The 27,540-nt window shown below is 33.3% G+C and overlaps 6 protein-coding genes across 19 annotated transcripts; 4 read left to right on the top strand and 2 right to left on the bottom strand.

The window, feature by feature from the left end:
- The first annotated feature begins 653 nt into the window (after positions 1 to 653).
- Positions 654 to 4,181, top strand: LOC143143312 (TBC1 domain family member 31). Its single transcript, XM_076304423.1, has 4 exons — positions 654 to 2,208; positions 2,307 to 2,776; positions 2,886 to 3,115; positions 3,189 to 4,181. The coding sequence occupies exons 1-4, from the start codon at positions 823 to 825 to the stop codon at positions 3,473 to 3,475; spliced, it is 2,373 nt and encodes a 790-aa protein (XP_076160538.1). The 5' UTR covers positions 654 to 822; the 3' UTR covers positions 3,476 to 4,181.
- On the bottom strand, positions 3,704 to 10,079 carry Aprt (adenine phosphoribosyltransferase). 4 transcript variants are annotated; one of them, XM_076304432.1, is made up of 5 exons: positions 5,168 to 5,431; positions 4,545 to 4,667; positions 4,177 to 4,408; positions 4,019 to 4,097; positions 3,704 to 3,934 (listed from the first exon to the last, which is right to left on the bottom strand). In XM_076304432.1, the coding sequence occupies exons 2-5, from the start codon at positions 4,625 to 4,627 to the stop codon at positions 3,795 to 3,797; spliced, it is 534 nt and encodes a 177-aa protein (XP_076160547.1). In that variant the 5' UTR covers positions 4,628 to 4,667; positions 5,168 to 5,431; the 3' UTR covers positions 3,704 to 3,794. The 4 variants fall into 4 exon arrangements, 2 of the variants coding, with proteins under 2 accessions (XP_076160547.1, XP_076160546.1); XM_076304431.1 differs by lacking the exon at positions 5,168 to 5,431 and adding an exon at positions 4,743 to 5,142; XR_012991087.1 differs by lacking the exons at positions 3,704 to 3,934; positions 4,019 to 4,097; positions 4,545 to 4,667 and adding exons at positions 8,943 to 9,105; positions 9,471 to 10,079 and having other exon boundaries at positions 4,177 to 4,310; positions 5,168 to 8,863.
- On the top strand, positions 4,966 to 9,135 carry Rpn5 (regulatory particle non-ATPase 5). Of its 6 annotated transcripts, none has more exons than XM_076304426.1 (9): positions 5,308 to 5,471; positions 5,560 to 5,732; positions 5,816 to 6,052; positions 6,123 to 6,227; positions 6,299 to 6,480; positions 6,563 to 6,787; positions 6,879 to 7,035; positions 7,113 to 7,405; positions 8,991 to 9,135. In XM_076304426.1, exons 2-8 carry the CDS (start codon positions 5,571 to 5,573, stop codon positions 7,401 to 7,403), a joined length of 1,359 nt encoding a protein of 452 aa, XP_076160541.1. In that variant the 5' UTR covers positions 5,308 to 5,471; positions 5,560 to 5,570; the 3' UTR covers positions 7,404 to 7,405; positions 8,991 to 9,135. The 6 variants fall into 6 exon arrangements, with proteins under 6 accessions (XP_076160542.1, XP_076160544.1, XP_076160541.1 ...); XM_076304428.1 differs by lacking the exon at positions 8,991 to 9,135 and adding an exon at positions 8,028 to 8,045; XM_076304430.1 differs by lacking the exon at positions 8,991 to 9,135 and adding an exon at positions 7,821 to 7,974.
- Positions 8,726 to 15,775, top strand: Ilers-m (Isoleucyl-tRNA synthetase, mitochondrial). 3 transcript variants are annotated; one of them, XM_076304420.1, is made up of 16 exons: positions 8,726 to 9,137; positions 9,226 to 10,546; positions 10,632 to 10,754; positions 10,815 to 10,962; positions 11,071 to 11,275; positions 11,343 to 11,647; positions 11,969 to 12,135; positions 12,216 to 12,452; positions 12,558 to 12,730; positions 12,853 to 12,991; positions 13,090 to 13,247; positions 13,336 to 13,479; positions 14,491 to 14,704; positions 14,784 to 15,036; positions 15,124 to 15,302; positions 15,371 to 15,775. In XM_076304420.1, exons 2-16 carry the CDS (start codon positions 10,313 to 10,315, stop codon positions 15,608 to 15,610), a joined length of 2,919 nt encoding a protein of 972 aa, XP_076160535.1. In that variant the 5' UTR covers positions 8,726 to 9,137; positions 9,226 to 10,312; the 3' UTR covers positions 15,611 to 15,775. The 3 variants fall into 3 exon arrangements, with proteins under 3 accessions (XP_076160535.1, XP_076160537.1, XP_076160536.1); XM_076304422.1 differs by lacking the exon at positions 8,726 to 9,137 and having other exon boundaries at positions 9,272 to 9,909; positions 10,271 to 10,546; XM_076304421.1 differs by lacking the exon at positions 8,726 to 9,137 and having other exon boundaries at positions 9,272 to 10,115; positions 10,185 to 10,546.
- Positions 12,049 to 22,970, bottom strand: Grip163 (gamma-tubulin complex component 6). Of its 4 annotated transcripts, none has more exons than XM_076304417.1 (18): positions 22,643 to 22,970; positions 22,110 to 22,229; positions 21,856 to 22,053; positions 21,541 to 21,755; positions 21,225 to 21,466; positions 20,756 to 20,885; positions 20,197 to 20,565; positions 19,996 to 20,106; positions 19,754 to 19,924; positions 19,386 to 19,684; positions 19,068 to 19,287; positions 18,744 to 18,975; positions 18,440 to 18,635; positions 16,922 to 18,323; positions 16,603 to 16,812; positions 16,319 to 16,491; positions 15,917 to 16,163; positions 12,049 to 14,637 (listed from the first exon to the last, which is right to left on the bottom strand). In XM_076304417.1, the coding sequence occupies exons 2-17, from the start codon at positions 22,144 to 22,146 to the stop codon at positions 15,923 to 15,925; spliced, it is 4,446 nt and encodes a 1,481-aa protein (XP_076160532.1). In that variant the 5' UTR covers positions 22,147 to 22,229; positions 22,643 to 22,970; the 3' UTR covers positions 12,049 to 14,637; positions 15,917 to 15,922. The 4 variants fall into 4 exon arrangements, with proteins under 4 accessions (XP_076160532.1, XP_076160529.1, XP_076160530.1 ...); XM_076304414.1 differs by having other exon boundaries at positions 12,055 to 14,637; positions 15,917 to 16,244; positions 22,643 to 22,966; XM_076304415.1 differs by having other exon boundaries at positions 12,056 to 14,637; positions 15,917 to 16,244; positions 22,139 to 22,229; positions 22,643 to 22,965.
- On the top strand, positions 22,775 to 27,463 carry Foxk (forkhead box K). The gene is made up of 6 exons (XM_076304424.1): positions 22,775 to 22,939; positions 23,074 to 23,454; positions 23,852 to 24,625; positions 24,739 to 24,989; positions 25,140 to 25,242; positions 25,318 to 27,463. Exons 2-6 carry the CDS (start codon positions 23,096 to 23,098, stop codon positions 25,490 to 25,492), a joined length of 1,662 nt encoding a protein of 553 aa, XP_076160539.1. The 5' UTR covers positions 22,775 to 22,939; positions 23,074 to 23,095; the 3' UTR covers positions 25,493 to 27,463.
- Positions 27,464 to 27,540: the final 77 nt, after the last annotated feature.

Below are 27,540 nucleotides of genomic sequence, written 5' to 3'. Positions count from 1 at the left end.
ATATGTATGTCTCAGATTCTATAACATTTTTCGTGCGATATTTTCGGACTGGTTATAATTGTCACAGAAATACGTAATATTTTTATGTGTACTGCTATACTATATAATTATTCGTTGGAAATATAAATATCAATGAAAGAATACACAAACCAAGAAATTAACAGAAATACAAACTACAATAATTTAATGAGTTTTATAAAATAATACAACCGGTAGAATTAACAAAGGATCAATATTTGATAACTTGTAGTCGCTGTCTCTACGATTAAATGTACCGCCATTTTTAAAAATTGTAATTTAAAATTTAACTTATTAACATTTTTTTTTACTTCTGCATTTAACCCTATACTTGAATATCATTGACGAAGAATACGAAAGATTGATTAACCGTTTTTTACAGTAACCCAGAGATGCCTAGTATACAATAAGCAGCGCTATAAACTTGACTTCAACTTATACCTCTGATTTTGAATATTATTACTTTGTTTTCAATAAATAATTGTGTTATTTAATTGTTGATTGCAAACTATTGTACGAGATAAATTTTACCAAAGAAATAAATCAGTTTTGTAATGTAAATTTAATTTATAAAAATGTTGATGTCATTATTAAAAAGCCTCTAAATACCTTCATATTATACTACTACTTTTTTCTTTATGCATACAATATTCCAAGGAAATAAAATTTGAACAATGTAAACAATGTTGTGTTTGACAGCTTAATGTAAACATAACCTAAATTTAGTTTATATTAATAAAAAAGTAATACGATAGAGGTTTTGGAATAAAATTGACTTGTTTGTTGTGTACAAAGCAATATATAATGTATAAGAAGAAATGGTATGATCTGAAGAAAGTTGATGATATTTTTGAACTTGAACCAGAAATAATTAAAAAAACGCAGTGTTCTTCAAGGGTTAATTTTATGCATTTGGCGTTTGATTGCTATGAGGAACATCTTGTTACAATTGATTCAGCAGGATATTTGTATTATATGGGCCTATCAAAGGATTCTCCATCTTATCAAAAATTAGGAAATGTTGGACAATCAACATTCGTAATATTTAATCCTCTAAATAAATATGAAATATTAGTAGGTCTCACTAAAGCTGATATAAAAATTTTAAGGGTGGATGTAAATATTACAGAATTTTGCTTATTAACTGCTCATAAATTACCACCTGTACATATTTCCTTTTATAAAAAGTATTGTTTAACTAGTTCGCGTAAAGAAGTTGTAATATGGTGTCTACGTTCTTGTAGTAAAGCTCAACAGTTAAAAGTTAGTACAAAGAATGTTGTGATAAAGAAAGCAAGTTTTTCTAACTTAGGACATATTGTTGTATTATATTACAATGATACTTTACAAGCATGGAATTTCAATCAATTGGAAGATGATGTTAAAATTGATGCAAAAACATTTGGTGTGCGAAATATTAAAGACTTTGTTTTTACCCAAAATGGAAGAGCAATGATTCTGTCTAGTGCTCAAAATAAAATTATTATTTTGAATACATGGGACTGGAATGTATTAAAGAGTTTGCATTTACCAGACAATTTTGTAGGACCAAAGCAATTATCACTTGTACCATCACCCTTGGATGGTGGTGCAAATAATATATTAGCATGTGTTTCACCAAGTTGTACTCTTTATTTCTTCGATCTGAATAAGAGTTGTATTACTCATACCTTACAAACTATCAAGCCCATAAGGAAAATTGCAGTTTCTTCAACTGGCAGATATATAGCATATATAGAGGAAGAAGGACATTTAAAATTACTAATCGCTGAGAAATTCTTTTCGCAGAAGTGTAAACCCTTGCAAAAGTTAAAAGAACCATATAGACCATGTGCACATGGAATACATGATCACTTACATTGTGTCAGACATCTTATAGAACAAGAATTGCATACAGAAAGATTAATACCTATTTTGAAAGAATTTGGAGAATATCCTGAAGCATATCGGGTACTAATATGGTCAACTATTTTAAAATTGCCAAGTAATAGAAATGCATATAGTGCTTTAACTAATAAGGCAGTAAATGCAAATTTTACTTCAGAACTTTTGAAAAACTATCCATTAGCAAATCGGAGTAAAAAGGTATTATTAATGACAACAATAAATTGCTTAGTACATTGGTGTCCTTTGTTAACCCAATGTTCATTTTTACCAAACTTAGTATTTCCATTTCTTATGGTCTTTCAGGTAATAAAAGTTATTAATTTTAAAAATGAAATAGAGAATGTCATTTTAGTAATTGTCAAACTCTATTTTTTATAACAATTTGTTCATTTTTATTACAGAAGGATCCTCTACTTGGTTTTGAACTCATACTAAGCATATTATTAAATTATTGTCAAAAGTGGTTTGAATATCATCCTTTACCACCGTTAAATGTGTTAGGAATAGTAGAAAATATTCTCCTGCATACAGATCCATCTTTATTAAATATTTTTTGTAAACGAAGAGTAACTTCCAGCGAATATGCATGGCCACTTTTAAAGACTGCAATGAGCGAAGTTTTATCTGGTCCTGAATGGTTAATTTTATGGGACTATTTAATATCTTTTAAAAGACCATCTCTTTTGTTAATGAGTGTCATTGCATATAATATTTGCTCTCGTGAAATCATAATTTCCTCATTACATTCACCAGAACATTTTAAACGATATTTTACTAGTCAAGGCCACATTACAGCCAAAGAGTTATTAAAAATTGCTCAACAACTTGATAATGATATACCATTAAGAATACATCCTAGTCGCTATCTCAGGTAAAATGACAAATAATTACAATAATATTTTCAGTAAGTAATAATTGGCAATGTTAAAAACAGTCTAAAACTGTCTTATACATTGTGTAAAACTATTTTTATTTTACAGAAATGAATTAATTACATTGTCTTTAAAAGGACCATATCCGCCATTTATGTTACATGATTTTCCAAAATTTTTAACAGATGACATTTCTATTTTGGAATTGGAGAAATTAAGGATCAAAGAACGAATTATGCATGAACGCAATTGTAAAGCCATGGAAATTGCAGAGGCAAAGAGACTAAAACGTGAAACAGAAGTTTTTATGAATCAAATTCACCAAACAAGACTGAATGGTAAGATCTTGTATAAACTTTAAGATTGATAATAAATAAATTATAAAAGCTTAAATTACTTTACACTTTTTAGAAGTACAAAAATGTATTAAAGAACAATTATCTGATTTGGATTGGAGATGCAGAACAACAGCAGATATGCAGAAAACGCAAGAAACGTATGAGCATATTTGTGAACATTTTCATAATCTTCCAAAATTAGATATTGATATTTCAAATCATGAAGCTATTCTAGATGTTAAAAACAAGAAATCGAAACACTATGAACAATTGCAACAAAATGTAGACAAATTGGAATATGAAGTACAAAGTCTCTTGAATTCTTTAAGATCTCAGAAATCAAAAACAGAAAATACTTGATATACGATAAGATTACTCTAAACAATGAAGTTAAAGTTTTTAATATGAAAAAACATTGATATGTAATAACGTTTAAAGTGGAAACAAAATTTTAATGGATAAACATTTTTAATCTGCATAAATTTATAAATATAAAAAAGCATTTTTGTACATGAGATTATACATTGCAGATATATTCTTTCTTATGTACACATCCATTTTACAAAAATATTAATTTCTCTATAGATATATTTTTTGTTATAGAAACATTTATTACATTAGTACAGATTACATTGATTAAATTTAAAATTGTTATATTAATTTTGAATTAAAGTAGAAATCAATCATACTGAAGTAATGAATGAACAGGTACACTAAGTTTCTCTCTTCCCTTTAATCTAGTTAACTCAATTATGACTAAACATTCAACCACTTCAGCTTCAGCTGATTTTATTAATTCTACCGCAGCAGCCATTGAACCTGTAGTTGTATAGTTAAAACATATGTTATAAGATTTTTTTTATACAATTGAAGAAACTTATTTTGTTATTATATTCACCGTACCTCCTGTTGCTAGTAGATCATCTACAATAATTACTCTTGCTCTTTTGCTTATGTAATCTATTTGTATCTCAAATGTACTCTATGCAAACAAGTTTAATAAGCCAAATTATATTAATAATAGAATGGTACACATTATAAATAAAATTTTATGCTCTGACCTGTGCATATTCAGAATCAAAGTTTTTTTGAATCACCTTTCCTGGAAGTTTACCTTTCTTCCTAATAGGTAAGAAAGGTTTTCCCAATTCTATAGAAATAAGAGGTCCAAGCAGGAAACCCCTTGAATCAAGACCTACAATCAAATCAACTTCAAGACATGAAACATGCTCCATTATCAAATCTTTCATTGCTCTCAATGCTGTCACATTGTGGAATATATCAAATACATCACTGAAAAGAAGCAATTCTTGAAATGTAATAATTTTACTTTAAATGCCTACCTTTCTCTTAATTCTCAGGAAATGTTTTGAGTTATTTATGTATAATACAAGCAATAAATTTAATAAAATTCTGACACAATACTCACAGAAATACAATACCAGACTTGGGAAAATCAGGATAACTCTTAATTATTTTCCGCAATAACATAATTTTTTCATTTTTGTCCATTATGAATGACTAATAATTTTGAATAGGGATAATGGTTGTACTATTTGTCGTAAATAAAAGCAATAAATTAATTTTAGTATTATAATGCAATATATTGTAACAAATAAATACATACATATACACCGCTACTATATGGACGTAATGATAATATTTAAGTGGATATTCAAGCTTTAATTACAAAATTTACGTGTCCATTAAATTACTTAAAAGAATGATATTATCATAATCATAATCGGAATTGCCTGAAAAACGCCACGAGGCAAGCAATTGCAAAACATGGCATAGTTAAAGCGTGGTTCATACTGTAGTGAAATAGTGATGCAAGATGAAATAACGAGTGTCTTTTACGACTGGTAGCATTTACATTGGTATAAGCATTTACGATTAATAGTTTAGGAATTGTTTATATCCATCGTGTTTAATATTTTAAGTCCAGTTTCATTTAAATAGTGCTCATCCTATCCTTAACTTATCTTCGTCAACGCATAGGTACATATATTTTTATTGTAAATTATTATTAATTATATTACTTATTTTTACCAAGTTGTATTCTGGCGCATTTTTTGCGCCCTTCCTCTTTTCTTTTTCACACGATGTGCGCGCTACTGGAATCTGGAATCTGAACTGGATGCCGCGTACCGTTAGCGTTGTTATTTTGCGGTTAGTGCATGACAATCGTTTTTTGACATTGTCTCATAGTAAATGTTACGTGTATGTATACATATACATAGATTGCGCCTAGTAAAGTAATTTCTACGTTTTCTTGCTATATCTCGAAATAGAAAGAAACAATCAATAAGTGTAAACGGTTTTACAAGAATAAATTTTATAGGTTATAATATATGTAAGAAAGAATAATTGATTTATAAATACGTATTTTTGCGATTCGTCTATTAAATTGACTTTAAACTTCGATTAATTTCTTTTCGTAGATGATATAGTTATGCCTAAAAGCACGATGGATTCCGGTAAGATCATAAAAATGGAGGTTGATTATAGTAATAATTGCGATGTAAAAATTCCGGAGTGCAAAAAGTTGGCACGTGAAGGAAAGCTACATGATGCCTTGGACCAGTTGCTAGCATTAGAAAAACTGACACGAACAGTTAAGCTTTTCCATAATGCTCTATCTAAAGTTCCTCTACCTTCTATATTATGAAAATAAATAAAGTTTGTGGCGCATTGTAGGGTGCAGATATGGTATCTACATCGCGAATTTTGGTTGCTATAGTTGAAATTTGCCTAGAAGCAAAAAATTGGGCAGCCTTAAATGAACACATAGTTTTACTGACTAAAAGGCGCTCTCAGTTAAAACAGGCTGTTACAAAAATGGTCCAAGAATGTTGTACTTATGTAGACAAGATGCCTGATAAGGAAACCACAATTAAATTAATAGAAACATTGCGTACAGTAACAGAAGGAAAGGTAAATTATTTTGTTGGTACAATTATTTTGAATGCATTTTTAAGAAGTTAATACAATTTTATCATTTAAGATATATGTAGAAGTTGAAAGAGCAAGACTCACTCATCGTTTGGCAAAAATCAAAGAGGAGGATGGAGATATTTCTAGTGCTGCAACTATTATGTTAGAGTTACAAGTATGTATGTTATAAGAATATAGAGGAGCATCAGAAATTTTAATATGATCATGTTTCAAACTATTCTGTAGGTTGAGACATATGGTAGTATGTCACGTTTAGAGAAAGCTTCTCTTATATTAGAGCAAATGCGATTATGTTTAGTAAAGAAGGATTTTATGCGTACTCAAATAATAGCCAAGAAAATCAACGTTAAATTTTTCAAGGATGAAGATGACAAAGAGACACAGTCTCTCAAACTAAAATATTATGAGTGAGTAAATTTCCACTAATTTGGTTTGAGTAAATAAACTTTTAGTATTTGTTCTTTTAAAAACATTTCTCTTTTATTCCAGCCTGATGATGGAATTAGCCCGTCATGAAGGTTGGCACTTAGAATTGTGTAGACACAATCGAGCAGTATTAGAGACTCCAGCTGTTAGAGACGATCCTAAAAGGAAGCATACTGCCCTTTCACGAGCTGTTTTGTATCTTGTACTTGCTCCGCATGAACCAGAACAAGCTGATTTGACTCATAGACTACTCGCCGATAAACTTTTAGACGAAATACCAACATACAAGTAGTGCTTGTTTGTTTCTTAAAGAATTAAGAATAATTAATGCTTTCAATTTGTACACCAATGAATTCTTTTCATTTTTGTTTCTTTTCAGAGAGTTGTTACGCCTTTTTGTGAATCCGGAACTAATAAAGTGGTCTGGACTTTGCGAAATCTATGAAGGAGATCTCAGAGCAACCGAAGTTTTTAACCCTTCAACAGAAGAAGGACGTAAGCGATGGGCTGATCTTCGAAATCGCGTTGTTGAACATGTAAGTATAAAATTTTGCAATCTCGTTGTATTTTAACAAACTCCATCCCATGCTTATTATTTTCATTGGACTTATAGAATATTAGAATTATGGCAAAGTATTATACAAAAATTACATTGATTCGTATGGCCGAATTATTGGATTTACCGGTCGAAGAAACTGAAGCATGTCTCTGTAGTCTGGTCGAAACTGGAGTGATCAATGCCCGTACAGATCGCCCAGCTGGCGTGGTTCGATTCACTGGACCACAAGAACCAGCTGCTTTATTAGATACTTGGGCTGCTTCATTATCAAAATTAATGAGTCTTGTTAATCATACGACCCATCTTATTCATCAAGAAGAAATGCTAGCTGTTGCTCAATCTTAAAGGTACAATTCATTTTTTCTTTTTCTCTCCTTTTTGTCCTCTTGTACCATCCTTCATTTTCTTCTTTAGAATGTCCTAATTGTTTATATAATCCATATCAAACTTATTTCTACGAAATGAATACGCATTAGAAATACTAAATGTGTTGTACATTTTGTGTTCACTCTACAAGGAACTGTTTAAAAGGCGTTCCTGGTTGTGTCTTTAATACGTGTACCAGATTTTAAAAATAAACTGGTTGTACGAAACATGCAGTATCTTTTAATAATATCAGTAATATATGACATATTGTACATAAACAATTAATGACGCAAGTTTCATACGTTTTGCCGACAATAAATTTTGGTGCTTCACTTGTTATCATCATTTGTCATCATCATGAATATACAAAAGTTTAGAATTGTAAAACTGTTTCAGACTGAATATTTTTATATTTTACCTGTTTTCGACTTAAAAAAGTATACATATGCATAGAACATACAATATCTTATTATCCACAAACATTCTATTGTCACAGGTAATGATTTTAATTCATTACAATAACCACAGTATTGTTAAATGGACTCTACAGTTACTAGTGAATAAAATTCTGTCAATGGACAAAATTTATTGGTTCTTTTTCAGATAACAAATTTGTCTTCTCGACCATCGTTAATGTCAAATTTATACACAAATAAAAATATGCATGTACAAGTTTTTAAAGGCTAATTAATCTAGTAATGTTAAGCGCCACAATACGTTTGAAGTAATTTGTTATTTCCGACAAATCAAATATGATCAGTTGCATTTGTAACGCACGGTATGAGAATATTTATATACACGACTCGTATTATTCCTACTTAAATACTCTAATTTCAATCTAAGGCAATTTTGCTTTGATTACATTTTAATTCTTGCAGCTAAAGAGTAGTACAGTTGCAAAATTTAATTTTACGCTTTTTTACTGAATTGGATTTATGAGCCAAATCCTCGTATTTTAGAAATGTTATCATATCGCAAGTACCGAACATTCGGAAAAATATTGTTATTGTGCGTACTTTGTATTAATCATTTTATGAATCAACAATATTTGAGCAACGGTACGTTCGTTGTTAAAAACAAAAAAGAAAAAAGAGTATGAGGAAAGCAGTCATTTCGCCGCTTCGTCGGCTTTCTATAAAATTTGAACGTATCACGTTCGACATCTCTTCTTCCATTGTCTGTTAACTAGTACAGCGCGCGATAGAGAAGACATCATATACGCAACGGATCCGCGATCAATTTATAGTAGAAAAAGCTCGTTTAATATAGCAAGATGACGAAGAAACGAGCAACTCTTCACACTTAAGAAAGTGAAGTTGCAATTCTTCGTAATCCTCGATCTTCCGATCGGAAGAAATATCCGTTTCAAGGTTTTTGCCTTACGTTCTCGGTTAGAGCAATATTGCCGCAAGAGACTGTTGCACAATTCGATTTGGCATCTAAAGGAAAAGAAGTATTATGTTTTATTGCATTTTAAAATGTCAGAAAATTATAAAGTATTAGATCAAGAATACTTACCGTTCTCGATAGTCCTGTGTAAAAGAGCTATCGCTTCTGTGTACGAAGGTGGCGGCAGTTCATTAGAACTTTCACGGACAATTACTTCGTACGAAGGTGGACCTGGAGTTGCTGTACCAATAGGCCCCGTACCACGAGCACCAGTCATCAATTCCTGCAAATGCTGTCAAACAGTCAAACCAACGTACTCTAAAGGTCTATCTCGTATTTTTAAACGAGTTTCTTTGTTTCAATTCGATCTGGTATTTGAAGATATTTAATAAATATATTACCTATGATTTAGACATAGACGCGCTTACCGCTACGCAATTTAACCTTCCACGTTCCAAAAATTGCCGCGCTGCCGTTTAAAATGAAGAACGTGCAAATGCATGTCTCTCGGCAATCGATATGTCTGCAGCTCGAACGCTACGCGACACCGACGATGATTATGGGATCGTCGACAGACATAGGGACATAACTAGGACCGGAAACGGTCGCCGATAGAAAATTGCCGGAACGAGAGCAAACCGCGAAATAGCTACTTACCCTAAACAACTGTCGCTGATGAAAGACCATCTGTATAACAGACTTTCTTCGAAGATAAAGCATACACTTGACGGCCACCATGAGTCCGGAACAGATGAGCATTGGACCGATAACCCACATTTGACCAAAGTTCAAAAATACGTGTCCGTCTGCGACGTCACTCAAAGCAGAAATAGTGATAGCTGTACCAATGGTGAATAGAACGACGCTCAGGGCAAGATAGCTATAGCTAGTACAGTCACATTTGCCAAAATTGTTTGCTGGTTCTTCATACCGTTCCTCGATGCGATGTAGTCTGCTCGATACAAACGAGCTTTCGAAAACAGTGGCCATATTTCTTCGACCGTAGCTATCGTACGCGAGACCGAAATCGGATCAGTTGGAACGAACCAGAATGGACTAACCTACCTATCGTATACTTCGGTTCCTTGTTTACTATGTGCGAATATTGCTTTCTCTTTCTTTCCAAATTTTCTTTATGACGTATTTCATCTTAGCAACTGCTAATAGCTATTAAGTTTTAATTACTAGCGATAAAAGATTGATGTAATAAATATTAATCTCTATAACTGAACATACATGCACCTTACGAATATTGACAGTATTTAAACATGTATGTACGATAGTTGAGAAACCAAGTTGGATGTATGTATAATAATAGTACTACTTTTCCTTCAAACAATAATTATTTTGATATTTATCTTTCATCGACAGAATTTCATCCATATAGATAATTGCAAGTAGTTGTAGAACGATATTGAAGGTTAATTTAGACGGTACTATTTATTTCTGCATTTAAGATATTTGAATCGCAACTTAACGCGATAGATTGTGAAATAAAAATGCGTTTACGTTGTAAAACTGTACATATGTATAGACTTTTATTTGAGCAAAGGCGAACATTGTTTACGAGTAAAGTTCGGCGGAAAATAAATGAAAAGTTAACCGATAATGCTAAAGTAAAGACATCGTTGACAAAACATCAATATTCAGAAAGTATTTTACTACCACGCACTACATTTCCAGCGCAACTTAATGGACAGAAACGGATAGAGCAAGATGAATATTTAACTACAGTAGGTAATCTCAAAATACTAAATGGTTTTACTAGTGTTGAATTTTGTATTGTTTATATTTATTCTGTTATGTTGTGTTCTACAGAAGTGTGGATTTTCCGAATTATATGAGTGGCAAAGAAAGAATTTGTCAGGACCAGATTTCATTTTGCACGATGGACCTCCTTACGCAAATGGAACTCCACACTTGGGACATGCTATTAATAAGGTTCTCATTCTTTTATAATGTTTAATGCACCTATATCTTATGTTTTTTGTAATTTTACAGATTCTTAAGGATATTACATTAAGGAGTAAGGTTCTTCTTGGAAATAGAGTGCACTATGTACCTGGTTGGGATTGTCATGGACTACCTATTGAGTTAAAAGCCATTCGTGATGGTAACATACACGAGCCCTTAACAATTAGACAAAAAGGTATATTTGTTAGGCTATGAACTTTTTCTTCTTTTTTTGTTCATATATAATACTAACATTAACTCAATTATACTTTGTTGGTTGCATATCGTTTCTTTCTATATGTAGCTCATAAATATGCTGAAGAAGCTATTGCCAAACAGAAACAAGCTTTTCAATCTTGGGGTGTGATGGCTGATTGGAGAGAGTCTGGATGCTATTTTACAAATCAGACCTCGTATATAAAAAATCAACTTCGTCAATTCATAAAATTATATGAGAAGGGTATTGTATTTAGAGATTTTATGCCAGTCTATTGGTCTCCTTCCTCTAGGTAAAGTATAATTTAACCAAGTTTATCTTCATAGGCAGTGACATTCTGTTTGTTTTGTATATTGCAGAACTGCTTTAGCAGAATCGGAATTGGAATACAACCAGCAGCACCAAAGTAAAGCTGTAATTTTTCGTTTACGTGTTGATAATTTCCCCAAGAAACTAAATTTATTAAAAGATACTAATGTATATGCACTTATATGGACTACTGTTCCTTGGACTTTAGTAGCCAACCAAGCTATAGCTTTTTCAACAAATGCCACATACTGCCTAGCTGAAGATAGTAAAGGAAACTTAAACATCATTGGGGAAGAATTGTTGAAAAATATTGAATCAAAGATTGGTTCTCTAAAACCAGTAGTACACTTTACAGGTAAGTTTGGTTATTAATTATTATTCAACAACTTTAATAAGATCCTTGAAGGAGTGGTTTGAGTAAAAAAGTGAGGTTGAAACAAAATATTGCCTAAGCATAAAGCCTAACTACTGAGTATCATCTAATAATGATTGTAAGAAATAAAACTATGGAAAGGACTGACAATAAACTCAATTCATGTGAACACCTGATAGGAGAAGGGGCTGGACCAGCATTTTCAACCAGAGGAATCTTATTTAAGTTGCTGGAAAATAGAATTTTCAAAGTGAACCAGTCTAAACAGTATAAAAATATTGATGCAAGTGATTAACTTTTAAGGCAAAGAATTGGAAGGTGTCATGTATTTTCATCCCTTTGAGAAAAAGAAATTACCTTTCTTAGCTGCAAGTCATGTTAAAATGGATCAAGGAACTGGTCTGGTTCATACTGCTCCTGCACATGGTCCAGAGGACTTTTTGGTTGCAATTGAAAATAACATCGCTGTTGTAAGTTATTTAATCATTGTATCAATTGTTTATAATGATCACTTTAAAATGTTTCAATGATGTCTCTCAATCTTTTATAGTTATCCATGGTAGACATTGAAGGTCGATATACAGAAGCAGCTGGTCCAGAATTTTATGGGTTGAAAGTATTAACAGAGGGGACTAATAAAGTCTTAGATCGTGCAGCACAAGATGTCTTGCATATTGATACATTTACGCATAGTTATCCTTACGATTGGCGAACAAAGCAACCAGTCATTATTCGCGCCAGTAATCAGTGGTTTATTGACATAAAATCAGTGAAAGAAAAAATTATTGTAAGCTGTTTTGTCAGATATTTTTACCAACTTACAATGGAATTTTCCTGCTAATAATTAATAACACGACTTTATACAATAATTAAAATATATTGACTGTATTAGAACAGCATCGTAGACATAAAGATATATCCCAGATGTAATCGCAAATCTTTTACAAGTGCCTTGCTCGCTGGAATCAGGGATCGACCGTATTGGTGTATTTCACGACAGCGTTCATGGGGAACCCCTATACCTGTACTCTGTAGCAAAACAACAGGCAAAGCATTTACGAACAGGTATTCTTTAAAAATGTATATACGTATTAGTAAATATATGTACTTTCTTTCATTTGTATTATACACTAGCACTTTTTATTTTTATTTTTTAAATTATTCTTTTTTATATTCCATCTTCTCAGAGCATTGGTCGAACATTTGTGTAATTTAGTTGACCAATATGGCCCTGATTGTTGGTGGAAATATTCGAAGGAAGAATTAATAGGATTGGATATAATTGAAGAGATGAATATCACTATAAACGATTTAGAAAAAGGAAAGGTGAAGTCTAGTTAAAAATAATACGTGACGTGAATTAGCTAAAATTAAGTTCATAGATTTCTTTTTATTTTGAGTTTGTCAATGAGATTATTTTTTAGGATATTATGGATATTTGGTTCGATAGTGGTATCTCATGGTCAGCAGTTTTACCGGAAGGTAAAGCAAACCTCTACTTAGAGGGATGTGACCAATTAACTGGATGGTTTCAATCGTCCTTAATAACATCTATTGCTTTACAGGAATGCCCACCTTATCGGTAAGAAAAATGTAAAGAATTTGAAAATGGAAAATACATATAATACATGGAAAATGTATATACTTTTTTTTACATTTTTGTCCTTTAGTGCGCTATTTGTACATGGATTCGCAGTTGATAAAAACAACTTAAAGATGTCAAAATCAGTGGGGAATGTGATAAATCCAGAACAAATTCTTAGAGGTGGATCTAATTTGCAAAAACATCTGGTGTATGGTGTCGATGTTTTAAGGTACAGAACGTAATTGTATAGTATACGTTTAGACATATTTAATAAGATTGTAATACAGTAATCCTTGGTTCAAAGCGAGATTTTGACGTCAGATTCATGACACGAAAGCATTTTCATTACTGTTTATGTTTCTACAGTGCGTGTGGACCCATTGACAAAGTGGCTGACTAGTGTGCTAACAAAAACAGGGCTGGCCACCCGAGCTCTTTCTCATATTCCGTATCAAATTTCATTTTCTAATGTAACTTAAAATTGTAATATTTTCATTGTATCAGCATTGTTAATGGATTGGTAAAGGTTTTCCAATGAAAATGAGTTAATACATGATTCTATTTATTGTTAAGTATTTTTAATTACGCGTAAAATAAAATACTTCTGAATTCTGTAAGCACACGCACCACTCGTATCCGATCGTATTTGAACTGTTTTAATAGAAAAACCTAGTCAATTGATAATACTTTTATCAGATATAAGGAAAATGCAACAAATTTTATATTGCATTAGTGTTGCATATTGTTCTCTTTATAAGAGCTGAACTTGGCTTACTCAATAAGTGTAGGACGCTCTTTTCATCTTTTCTGTTTCATTTCTGCTCTACAAGGATGAAAACGGGTCAGAGGAACTGAAAGCAAACGAGGAATGGTTCCGTTTTGTGTTTCGGATGCTTGATACTTTATCCTTTGCGTACAATATGATTGTGTCTATCTTGTTCCTCGCTTGCTTTTGCTTCTTTAGACTTGCTTTCATCTTCAATAAAAAAGAATCTATAAACGACCGCTCGTTATTTGTACACCTTTTACGTTATGAATGTAGCGGCGCTGATCTCAAATTATTTGCTCTCTTGAAAAATACTGTATTCAGGATTTACCCTCTTCGAGTGGTGCGTTTGAGTTTGATTAGTTTTGAAAATGAATTCAAGGCAGCTAGTGGGACCGATTTTTCGCTTTAAAATCGAAGATTATTGTGCAACGCACTCTATTCATTATATTCCTTTTCATTTATTCTATTCAGATGGTGGGTAGCGAATCACGGATGTCAACATACGCAAGTGTCGATCTCAAATGCGTTACTTGATGAATATAAAACTTCTATCAACAAATTACGTTTGATATTGCGTTTTCTTTTGGGCACTTTACACTCTTATCATCAAGTTATATCCTGCAAACCACAATATCGAATCATTGACAAATATATGTTGTATTCATTATATCAGTACAATGAACAGGTAATGTCGAATTTAAAAAAAAAACAATCATGTTATATTTATACAGGAACTTCGGTACATTAATTCTTTGTGGCATTAGGTTCAACACTGTTATAACAATTACGAATATCATAATGTAGGTAAAACTATCATGCACTTTGTAGCAAATGATGTGTCTGCTTTGTACTGTAACATAGTAAAAGATAGACTTTATTGTGAAGAGGCTACGTACCCACCGCGCATTGCAGCTGTTCAAGTTTTAAAAGAAATTTTAACCATCTTTTTAAGAACTTTAACACCGATTCTTCCACATTTAGTGGAAGAAGTGTGGTTACATCATCCCGAAAATCACGGTAAAATTAATTTTTTTTATAAGAAAAGAGAAAATAAGTGTAAAAGTATGTAAACACGTTCATGTTAATTAATCTTTGTAATTGCAGCATCAGTACCATTCTACTGTACTTCGTATAAGATACCAGAATCTTGGAATGACTCAGAAATTACAGAATCCGTGAACGTAGCGTTTCGATTAAGAAACCAATTACACACTGTTAGTACAAATACATGGAAATTGTCTGCTACTATAGAAGCTAATAAAGACGACTTTTCGTTGCTTTCTGTAAGTACATATAAGTAACAAAGATACTGAATGTAAAACGATATCTACTTTTATTTTGTTTTACGCAGCTCTTGCATGACGAAGAACAATCATCGATGTCTGAATTATGCGAAATATTGCAATTATCTTCGATAAAATTGACTGAAAACCACGCACTTACAGAAACAGACATGCAAGTACACAATATTCAAGAAGAATTATGTAAGCGATGTAGAAGGTATCCCGAGACTCAAGATGGAGATGTATGTTCACGATGTGCCAGTGTACTTGCCAAAGAGAAACTTACATTTACTACTGTACAACGATAATGTAAAACTCGTTTTTTTTTTTACAAGAAAATTGCAATTTCACCGTCCTTTTTTCTTTTAATGAATGTCAAATACATAGTCTATGTTTTGTGATGACTCAAAACAAAAATGGAAAAATCAAATAATAAATAATTAATTTAACAAAAAATCGACTGTCGATTAATTGTGATGTAAACAAGGATATCATACATTTGCTTGATTTCAAAACGATTAGTAATAAAAGTTGCGACACGTTGAGTTGACAGATAGAGAAGGAAAGGCAACGTGATGGATCGAAGATACAGCAAAAGACAAAAGTATGATTACTTATTATTATTCTGATGGACCTGTAGAACCTCGATAAATCTTAACGGTCAAGTCGTACATTTCATTTATGTTAAGAGAATTTAGGAAATGCATTAAATGCGGTTGATATCCGCTGGTAGCTAATTTATACGCAACGTGCGCCATGTATGCACGTAACTCACAGAATGCCCGGTACATTTGTTCTAGCTTTTTAAAATTCGGATGTACGTATCCTGTAGCTTTCATAATCCAACTTTGAGATCGTAATCTATTGTGGAATTTCAAAATAACTTTAAATATATTGTTCAAACATATGCGTACTTTTTCGCCGCGAGCATTAAGCATGCATCTGTGAAAAAAATAATAAACAAAGAGTGTCATTATATCTTTCACTGAATTTAGATAAAAACTATAATTTATTACCTCGAGAGTATGCGTTTTATGTAATTTATATGTGACAAATATATTTGATCCACGGTTAGAGAATTTTCCAAGTCTTTTTCAAATTCGGTCCAACTCGCATATAGGACGCTACACGTTAAATAATTGTGCAAAGCATTCATAAATTGCGTCATTGAATGCCTGTACAGTTGCAACTATAAATAAATGTAAATTAATGTCTATCGTAAAAGAATATTGATGACTGGATTAAGATTTTTGAAAGAATTTTAATTTGCAATATCAAATCTTATATTACGTGCACATACTTTATGGTATTGTTGCGATGTAACCGCTTTTCGATCTCTCTTCATAATACTAAAGTCTTCTTGCAAAACCCATGAAACACGACCACTTGTTATTAAAAACTTAAACACTTTGCCATACTGTTGCATGACTGTATCATCAAGTATAATGTTTAGTGGCCAAGTTATCTTATAAGTAAGAGAAAGACAATCCAATGCGGTTGGATCAGATATCTGTAAAATCATTAAAACAAAAATACAGTAGTTTTTCTTTAAAAAATCAAAACATTTAAAAACTATGAAATTGGAAAAAATATAGTAGAGAATGTAAAATCAAATTTACGTGCAACTGAGTCGGTGTGTCCATCGCCGAGAGGCTGAGAAGCTCCGAGTTAACGTACACACTGTTGAATGAATTAACAAGTGCTCGTTCTAAAAGATTTGTTAACGTGGCGGAATTAAGAAGTTCAATCGGTATTGAAATTTCATATAATCGAGTATAAAGCGAATCTGTCAAACTTTTAGCAAATTCTCCGTTCAGTAAGAAGAAATAGCTACGTAGACTGTGCAAATGTAACAACAAATTGCTTTCTTTGAGGAAATATTTGATAACAGCATTGTTAACAAGACGACTCTGTATATTAAGAGGAATACGAATTGACTTTTCCAGATATGCTTGAAGGGAAGTATGATCAATTAACTCGACATCAGCAACGGTTAGTGGAGCTGTTGTTGAAACTGTGGGAGTTGATTCATCCCGTACTAACGTAAATAAATCTGAAAACGTTTGATCTTTTATGGCTACAGGTGATTTTGTAAACGTACGAGGAGAACTTGATATATGTGTATCAGTGTTTGAGATTTCTATGAGAGATCGGTCTTCCGAGTTATGCGTTTGTGACATAGGACTCTGTATCGATGAAGCAAAATTATCCGTAGTACACGACATCGGTGTCTCTAAATCATTTTTTTTATTTAAAATCGTGGTATCTTTGGAATAATCGACAGTAATTTTCATTAGATCATTCGTATTGGGCTCAAGATTAATTTGTTGTACTTTGAGTTGATTGTTATTTGGCGTCATGTTACCTTCTAAAGACCACGCGTACTTACTAACCTGCGACTCTGTCGTATTATCGATTTTGGCAATATTCAAAAAATTAGGCCTTTCGATTGTCAATGTATGATCTGCACAATAAAGTGATAGATTTTGTAAAACTTCATCTGATTTCTTATTTTCTGAAGGTAATGTAGTATGTAATTGATTGCTATCTGTAGCAATGATTGTTTTTGTTGTCTCTGTAGTTTGTGAAAGTTTTGATAATGTTTCCTCATTTAATACTTCTGATCTTCGATTGTTCAAAAAATCATGAACATCACTTTTTTCATTATTGTTACTTGTTGCCCTGTATATGCAATTTGTAAGTACACGTTGATTTTGTCTTAAATCTACTTGGTCAATGTCAACGGGTGATCTTATTATCGCATTAGATGTAGTTCCAATGAACGTCTGATGAGACATTCTTGAGTAATTTTTATTTTCGTCTTCAAATGAAATTGGAGTTTCTGTTAAAGAACAAGCTTCTTCGGTATTTTTCAATCGAGCCTGTGAATCTCGGTTTGTTGAAGTTAATGCGTCCACTCTTTTATCGAAAAAAGCCATTCGTTTAGCGCGCCAGTGGGAACGTACACAACGTTTATCAATATCGTTAGCTAGATCCTCATAGTAGTTTAAAATATTTGTTCTGTAAGTAATAATAAGTACACTCGTGATTAAAATCGTATAAAACAAAGGAAAAATCACAATTAATGGTTTTAATTTAATTCAAATACTAAATATAGTCAATTATTATTACAATACCGTTCAATGCATCGTAAATTGTCTTGCGTCGCATTTCCCTGTTTATTGCGTTTTATTTGCCACAGTATCTCGTTCGACAATTCATTTTCTTTCTGTTTTTTTTGCTGCGTGTTGTTAATTGAAAACTGTTCTTTCAAATTTGCCGAAAAATCGCGTTTACTTTGCTTTACTTTCTTTAATGCGTTTTCCTGTTCTCCTAAAATCATTTTATATGACAGTGCAGAAAGATGGAAGTAATATATTGTTATTACTCTATTTTACAAATAAGATCTACATTTCTGTTTTGAACAAAAGATATGCTTACCACGAATTCTCAATAATGTATCACGTTGAGCCCCAACGACAAATTCTGCCACTTTCCTTTCCAATTGTTTTTGGTCTAGAATAGCTCTAGAAAGGGAAAGTATTGGACCGAGAGCAGATTTACCTTTCTTTTCATATTCTCGACATCTCAATGATTGTTCGTATAATGTAGATACATTCAAGCAGACTTTCACTTCAGGTTGTTCAGTTATACAAACATAGCATACTGGATTCTAAATCCTCGTTTAGGGTCAGTACGATACAATTGATACTAGATAATTAAGTACATGATGTTTTGATACTTCATTTTGTTATGTGTGCATACCTTGGAATCACAGATTCTAAGTAGCCTAACAGTTTTTCCACATTGAAGTATTGATTCTGCTAAATCGGTTAAGAAACCTGGAACAGCTTCATTGCACACGCTGAAACTTTTTGTCCAAAATTTATGTCCCCTACTGCGTAAATACTGTGGTCTTGTTTTAATCATAAATTCACCATAAATATCATCACATATTCCTTCAAACATCCATTTTTGTAAAAACCTGTAAACAATTAAATTAAAATATTCAATGCTCTAGATGCAAAATTGTAAAGAGATAAAGAGAATAAGATTTCTTATTGATGTTTCAATAATACCTACCGAAAATAAACTTCACAGCAAGACTTTAATAAAGAATAGAACACTAAGGCAACCTTGTTATCTGTCACTTTAATTGCTTCATTATAAATTCTAGTGAGAATGCTGTTTCCTTCTCTAAGCATGCACTGATTCTCCTTGTAAGGTTTGCAAAGCTTAGCAACTTTAGTGATTAAGGTTGCCACTGGACGTACTTCCTGGAACATTTTCAGTAGTCTCTCCGATTTATTTTTACAAGTGAAAATTCTTAGAAGTGCTGCCTGATAATAAAGTAGTAATTCTTTGATGTTTGTACACATGGCCTATAAAATATGAGAATGAATTTGTAATGTATTACAACTTCCAATTTTTTGTATAATTTTGTCTCAAACCTTGAATATAAGTCCCTCTTGTAATAATTTGTCACCTTTTAATTTGGGAGTAACTAGATGTGACAACAATTTGAAGCAGTTACCCCAATTAATAGCTTCCTGACAAGTATTTTCTAACGATTCTGAGCACACACCATATACACTGATATTTTCTCGTATAGTGAATCCTGTCTAGGAAGTTCAGATTAACCATATATTTTACTGTATAATTGACCTTTGTTGTAATTAATTAAAATGCATACCGTGTGTGTGTATTCAAAAGTATCTGACTCTATTCCCAGTAACATTGACTTGACATCGTTAACAAATTTATCAGTAGAAATTTCTTTTAGAAGGAGTACAGAGTTGATCATCTGTATTAAATAGTAAATAAACTGTATATAGAGGCAATAAGGCAAGTACTTGTCACTTACAAAACAAATTATTAACACTCAAATTTCAACCTTTCCTGAGAGCAGTGGTAGACAATTCATTTGCTTGATTTTTGCCAGATGTATTGCAGCCATTGGTAAATCAGTCATGAACATTGATTCTTTCATAGGTTGCAACTCTCCAAATTGTTCCCAAGTTCGATGATCTAAAGGTGATGTATCAGTAATATCAATCTGATCCCATACACAAGTCAAAGAATTTGTAGTATAGTTTAATTCATTGATAGCACTATGATCCGAAGACTTCCATGTATCTATAAGACTTTCATTTTCCACAGCAACTACTTCTGTGTGCGCGAAAGGGGAATGTAAATAACTCATTACGAGCCCCTTTTCACAAGAAGAAGCGCCATGTTCACTTTCATCCTCGCCTCTATAAGTCTAAAGCAAAAGACTGTTTGAGGGAAAAGTATAGTACATATTTCTTGCAATGCATGTTTATTATTATTTTAAAGCTATAAACCCATTTTAATTTTACAACCCTTTATTTGAAATTCTAACGGTTCTTAAATAATTCCTGTTTTCCTTATGTGTACAATTGTATAAAATAATTTTTAAAGCTTGTCCTCACCACTACTTCCTGTGAAATGTATGGGGCTAAATTTGAATTTTTTGTAAGAAGTTGATTTGAAAATATTAGTGACTGTGATGATACTGTATCAAATACATGGGTGGATATAATATCAGGTACTTCTGATGCACTGTAACATATAAGGACAAGGATAAGAATAATCTACTACATTATGTACATTGTGTGTTATATATTCTAAAATAACAACATGAAAGTATCTATTTTGAGAGATAAACTAAATAATAATTAGTTTTAGTATTATTATATGAATATGGTGGTCTGGTTAGGGAAACATAGAAGTATTTAAACATTTGTAATTATTTTAGAAGCTCTGGAAAATCTAATAAAATTATGTTAAAGAAACAATTTATCAATCAATGTACAACATATCAAACAATATTTTATAATTATTTTAAAAAAAGAATTAAAATAGTTGAAAATAAGAAAAAATATTTTCTACATAGCTTACTCAATGGATTCAGATCCAACGATGCCTTTGGATTTCATTGTTCCATGTAAAAAGTGTAATTCATTTATAATAGTTGTTGGTATAACATGTGTAATTTGATTATTCTGTGTTTCCAATGTTGCTTCAAATTTATCAGATAATATAAAACATTCCATGGGATATATTTGAAATGATGGTACATTATTGGTAGTATATGTAATTTCAGGTATAGCAGGATTAGTTTTACCGTAGTAAAATATATTCTAAAAATTATAATAGAGCACATCAAAACAAACGAGACTTCATAACTTTTTTTAGATTTAAAATCTAAACTTACTGTAATTGGCTCAGGAGTGACATTGAAATCTTTTAATCGAACTAGTAGTTGTAAAACAGAATAAATTGATGCTTCCAAATGTAAAGAACCTGTAAGTTCCTCTAAAAGATGTTCTAACGTAGTAGCATCATATGCACGTCTTAACCCTAATTTCATTACAAAGGCATGTTTTTGTATTTCTAATATTGGATCTGTCTCTTTAAATTCTGTATAATCTGTAAAAACAAATATAATGATGAAATAGTGAGAATAATAACGAAAGAAAAAATAGACAGAAATGAAATATCTACTATGTACACTGAAACTTTACATCACCTTCACCAAGAGTTCTCTTGTCAACCTTTTTTAATAATATTTCAAAAGCTTTATTTCGAAGACGTTTAATCGTTTTAATATCATAGGCGTCAGTAAATTGAGCATTTCGATGAAAAAGCCGCCGATATACTTGCAAAGTGTGTCTGCTCAATTCGGTTATGAGACCGTAAATATCAGCATCACCATTGGTATTCATATCTGCATATATTTAGGTACACATACAATTTTTGATGATAATTAAAAAATCAAATTACCTAACACAGTACGAAAATGACGTCCATACTTTTTCATCACCTGCTGTATGCAGCCGTTTATATTTTTCACTATTTGTCACAGCGCACGTGTGAATATATTACATTCGCATTCCTACATACCTATGTATATATCAATCTGATTAGTCATTTCAAAAACAAAATAGTTGTGATACAGTTAAGTAGCTAATAGGAATATTTTGAACCTATTGCAAAAATCGCTTTCTCTTTGAAAATTGAATTTTTAAATAATAATTTAAAGTTTTTTTTTAATAGATCGTGTATGAGGCTTTCAGGTTTCACGCCATTAGCTTGAAAAGCTCGTTGCATTTAAATCCAAAGTTATATCGCGCGTTTATGTCACGTGGTAATTTTTCATCTTCCCAATGGAGTATAAACAAAGATAAAATATAATTACTTCTTGGTTAATTGTTCATAATAACTACCAATAAGTTTAACGATACTAATAATGGAAGAAGTGAAATAAGGTAGCACTATGAGTAATAGAAAGCAAAACGAAATGTCATTAAACGTACAATATACTATATGTTTCTTCTGAATTGGACGTCGCATGTACATATATGTAGGTACTCAATCGAACGATCGATCGATCGATTGGTCGATCGGTTGGTCGGTGGGCCGGTTGGTGAATTTGTGTGTCAATTCATTAGTTTAGCCAACTATTTGATGTTTCACGTGTTTTCTCACAATTGTTGGTGTTCGTTGGTGTCAATCTACAATCAATCTCTTTAATTCCTGTTCCTCGGCTTTGTTCCCATTCTCTGTAAAAGCGGCCTTAGACCACGATTTTGGCGTCGTTTCTTCCTTCGGCGGTAACTTGTTCGTTCTCTACCCGCGTCTATGTATCTAGTTATCTGCTCGGTTATCTATCTATCTATCTATCTGTCTATCTATCTATATCTATCTGTCTACCTCTCCTTTTCCCCTCTCTCATTCTATTCCGAAGGAGGGTTCGCTCACTTGGTGCTATGTCTACGTACTCCCGTACTCAGGAGAGCGACGCGTGGGCCCTTCTGGCACTGAAGTCGGCACCGGCCAGTCCGACGAAGATGCAGTGGAACCCGGAGGCAAAAGGTGCACCGATTGCACGGCTCGAGGGTCGCGAGTTCGAATACATGGTTAGACAGCGACGTATCACTATCGGGCGTAACAGCAGCAAGGGTGAGGTCGACGTCAACATGGGCCACTCCAGCTTTATCTCGCGACGACACCTCGAAATCTTCTATGATCATCCCTTCTTCTTTATGATTTGCAACGGTAAAAATGGTGTTTTCGTTGATGGAGTTTTTCAACGAAAGGGCGCGCCTGCCGTCCAGTTGCCAAAGACGTAAGATATATTACGAGCCTTTATCGAGCCGACTTAACCTTTCTTGCACGTTTCTTGCACGCCTCTTGCACGCACATTGTAACTTCTTCTCTACAAGGAGAACACCTTGTATGATCTCTCATGTATCTGATGATACTATTTTATGCGAGTCGAATTTATTTGTCATTATTTCATGATGAAGTCTTACTTAAATTGACTAATGAATTTTCATTTTATAATAGCAAACGGTTAATGTATCTTTTCTTGTAGAAAAGATTTTCAAATAATTGTAATCAAATTGTCTATAACATGATAATCATTTGTTGTAGTTTCTTTAGAAAAAATCATATAGTTTTGTTTCATGTTTAATTAAGTTTGTCTGCACATACTATCTTGGGAATATTTGTTGTTGTTACAGGTGCACATTCAGATTCCCGAGTACAAATATAAGGCTCGTATTTCAATCATTAGTCGACGAACAGGAGCAAAGTAATGTACGCATACCTTCACCACCAAAACAAAGGGCTCCATTACCACCTCTACGCATCAATATCCCGGATGCAGGATATAGCAGCCCATTTCCTTCCCCAACTGGAACAATTAGTGCTGCTAATTCTTGTCCTGCTAGTCCACGTGCCGGTCAGGGTAGGAGAAATATATCGGCAGATCTTCAAATGGTAGCTGTGTATGCAGCTGCTGTTGCCAATGACCCACAAAATACTGGCTTAGAAAGGCACGATGGTGGACAAAGTTCAAGCAGGCAGATAAGTCCTGAGCCTGGTATTGAATCGCGTTATAGAAGTGGAAGCAGTACTGGACCAAATGGCACAACGGCACACTGTAGTCCACCAAAGGACGACTCTAAACCACCATATTCATATGCGCAGCTAATTGTTCAAGCAATAGCATCTGCAGCAGACAAACAACTCACGTTGTCTGGCATTTATTCTTACATTACCAAGAATTATCCATACTATAGAACTGCAGATAAAGGGTGGCAAAATTCTATAAGGCATAATCTTTCATTGAATAGATATTTTATTAAAGTTCCAAGAAGCCAAGAAGAACCAGGGAAAGGGTCCTTTTGGAGAATAGATCCTCAATCGGAAGCTAAACTCATAGAACAGGCATTCAGGCGAAGAAGACAACGTGGAGTTCCTTGTTTTCGAGCTCCTTTCGGTCTCTCATCTAGGTACATGAACTTTTATATCATAGTAGTTGCGCATATTTTTGTTTTGCATATATTAAGTATTAAAAAATTGCCATTGAACTTTAATGAAATATGTTATTATTGAAAATATCTAGGAGCGCGCCTGCTTCTCCGTCTCATGTAGGAATCAGTGGATTGATGACGCCGGAATGCCTCAGTAGGGAAGCATCACCAGGGCCAGAATCTTATCCAGATAGTTCTGTACCTTCTCCAGCTGGTCAATTGACCAGTCAGTCCGCACCTGGATCGCCAGGTCATCCGTACGCGCCCTCAAGCCAGTCGTCTCATAAAGGTCGCCTGATGCAGCAAATCACTGTTGTCACGAACGGTGTCACCGGTGATACAGGTAGATAAGTAGTAGTCCATTTTATTTCATTTTTACACCCTTTCGATTTAATTTGTTCCTTTATTCATATTCCTCTCTGTCCATTGCTTGCTAAATTTTCTAATTATTTCGTAAATATTTACCATTTGAAGTGTACTCTGAAATTTATAGATAAATACGTTGTATCCGGAAACACTACCGAGGAACATTCTCTTTCCCCGGCCGGTCAATATAGTCCGGCTCCCGTTATTGTACAAACCACGTATAATTACAGGTATGTGATAATTTGAAATATCTTCCATATATCTTTTGACCAATTCGTGAAAGCTGATCGTTACTTTGTATTCAGTGGAAGCTTTATTGGTCCCGACGCAGGCGTCGGAGTTGTGAAACGCTCGCACGAGGAATCGGATAGTTCTCCAGGTTCACCGGCACCGCTTGCTATTGTTGAAAGTCCCGAGCCACTCGAGCATCAACAACCACAGTCGAAACGTCAACGCGTTCATGAAATGGACGACCATTGAATCGTTGTCCTAGGTTTCCGTTACGTAGGACATTTGTTACATCGCGCTATTCGCTCATCGTTGAATATATCTGCACGCGCGTGTACCTCAACCTGCTCATGTGTGCGTCCGCAAACGTGCGTACACACCTTTATACCCAAACTTTTTCGGATCCATGCCCGTATCCATACCACATCTAAACCTACATACATCCTCATCTTCGTACGAGCGCGTACAAACACGTACGTGTACATTCAATGTTGTACTTTCATTCATTTTATACATAATGATTACTTTAGTCTGCGTATAATAAATACTCGATCCAATGTATTGTTTAACGCAACAAGTGGGACATTTGCAAGAAAGATGAGAAAACAAGGTTGTGTTCCCTCTTCGCGCTCAAACTTGTTTTAGCGTTCAGTTTTACGCAACTTTTTGTAGTCATGTCGTCGACGGTGCGCGCGTGTGTAGACGGCGGCTCAAAATATGTGGTACAATCCGAAAGAACGTGATTCTTCGTTCAAAGATAATAATAGTAGAATAGTATATTTTTGTGCAAGGCTTCGTTTTCGAAATCAGCGATTTTGAAAATACGCGTATGCGCGCACAGAATTAACGAATCTAAAAGTTTCATCAATTTTACGTATCTCTCCATCGTATTTTAAACGCAGAGTGTACGTTATCGGTTAGTATAATTCAATAAAACATACCGCAATATTTAATTTTTATTCAATTAATTTATAAACCGTATAAATAATTTCAAAATTTGCAATTTGCTATTTAACAGAGAGCAGGCGAACTACGTTTGCTAACGTAGTTTGGATTTATAACTCGTCAAACACTTGGACAATTCTTTCTTTTATTTATAAAATGTTTTTAATATTTTTGCTAGGAGAACTGTGCCTTTTTCCAATAAATTATTGCTTTTACGTACCGTGTAAAATCATATAGGTACATATATATATGTATATATATGTACTTATCTAATAAGATACATTGAATCGAGTTTTAGTTAAGTATACGCGTACTCCGTGCACTTTCAGAATCGATTTTCTCGAAAACGAAAACTCGTAGTAAGAAACTTTTATTCTACGTTATAAATTTATTTTTTTGCCAAGAATCGCGACATTTCAGATTTGATCACTTGTTCTAAGTCTCTGATGGTATATGTATATAAATAAATATATATGCATGCATGCATTCGCGCGCGCTTGTGTGTAAATGCGTATACACACGCTTCATTGAATGCTTCTTTCATGGTTTTGATCTATGATTATGATGTATGTACGAGGAGACGGCGGGAGCTTTTGCGTATTCATAGGAGGGAGTAATCCTTGTAAGACTATTATCTATAAAAGACATAGTATCTCGATTGAAATCATATCGTAATGTATTTAAAAATCTGGCGAATCTCAACAGGAGGGAACAGTGTATCGAAACAGCTCGCGTCGTTCACCTCAGTGCCGCAAAGAGAGGAGATCGTGTGTCCTGATGTTGCTGCTGACATTGGTAAGCGAATTTGTTTGGGAAATTTATTGCAAGCTGTAAAACTTGTGCCGTAAACAAGCTTGTAGGACCGAGACGGGCCGTTTTCGTTTTACGAATCTATTCGGTCGGGTACAAAGTTGTCATCGAATTCTTCGTTAAATGTTTCTGTTGAGCGTGCAATCATTACCGTAGGAAAAAGGATGTTCTTCGCCTTTTCATTCTTTCAACTCGATCGTTTTCGTTACGTTAATCGAATCGATTTGTTGCTATTCCCTGAGATGCTCGCGAACCATAGACACGAACTGTAGATTGTAGTTCTGCGTACGATTCTGCAAAATTTCTATTTAAAAACCAAGCAATACTTTTTTTGCTAAATACGTCGATTGAAATTTCTTTCCGACGTGCCTGTTTATCTGGCAAAGTTATTAACGTACTATAATCATACAGGAAGAGGTGATAGTATTTTTGTTGCCACTTGTAAATAAACTCTTAAACGAATATTCACCGCTTCGAACTGTTTTTATCTGTGTTCGTGGGTGTTCTCCCAGATTCTTGTAGGTGTAACGTGTCCTGCAAACATA

This window comes from Ptiloglossa arizonensis, chromosome 2 (assembly GCF_051014685.1).
Source record: "Ptiloglossa arizonensis isolate GNS036 chromosome 2, iyPtiAriz1_principal, whole genome shotgun sequence".
NCBI classification, from domain to species: Eukaryota; Metazoa; Arthropoda; class Insecta; order Hymenoptera; family Colletidae; genus Ptiloglossa; species Ptiloglossa arizonensis.
Note: the sequence above shows the minus strand (reverse complement) of the source record. Positions and strands in the feature narration are given on the sequence as shown.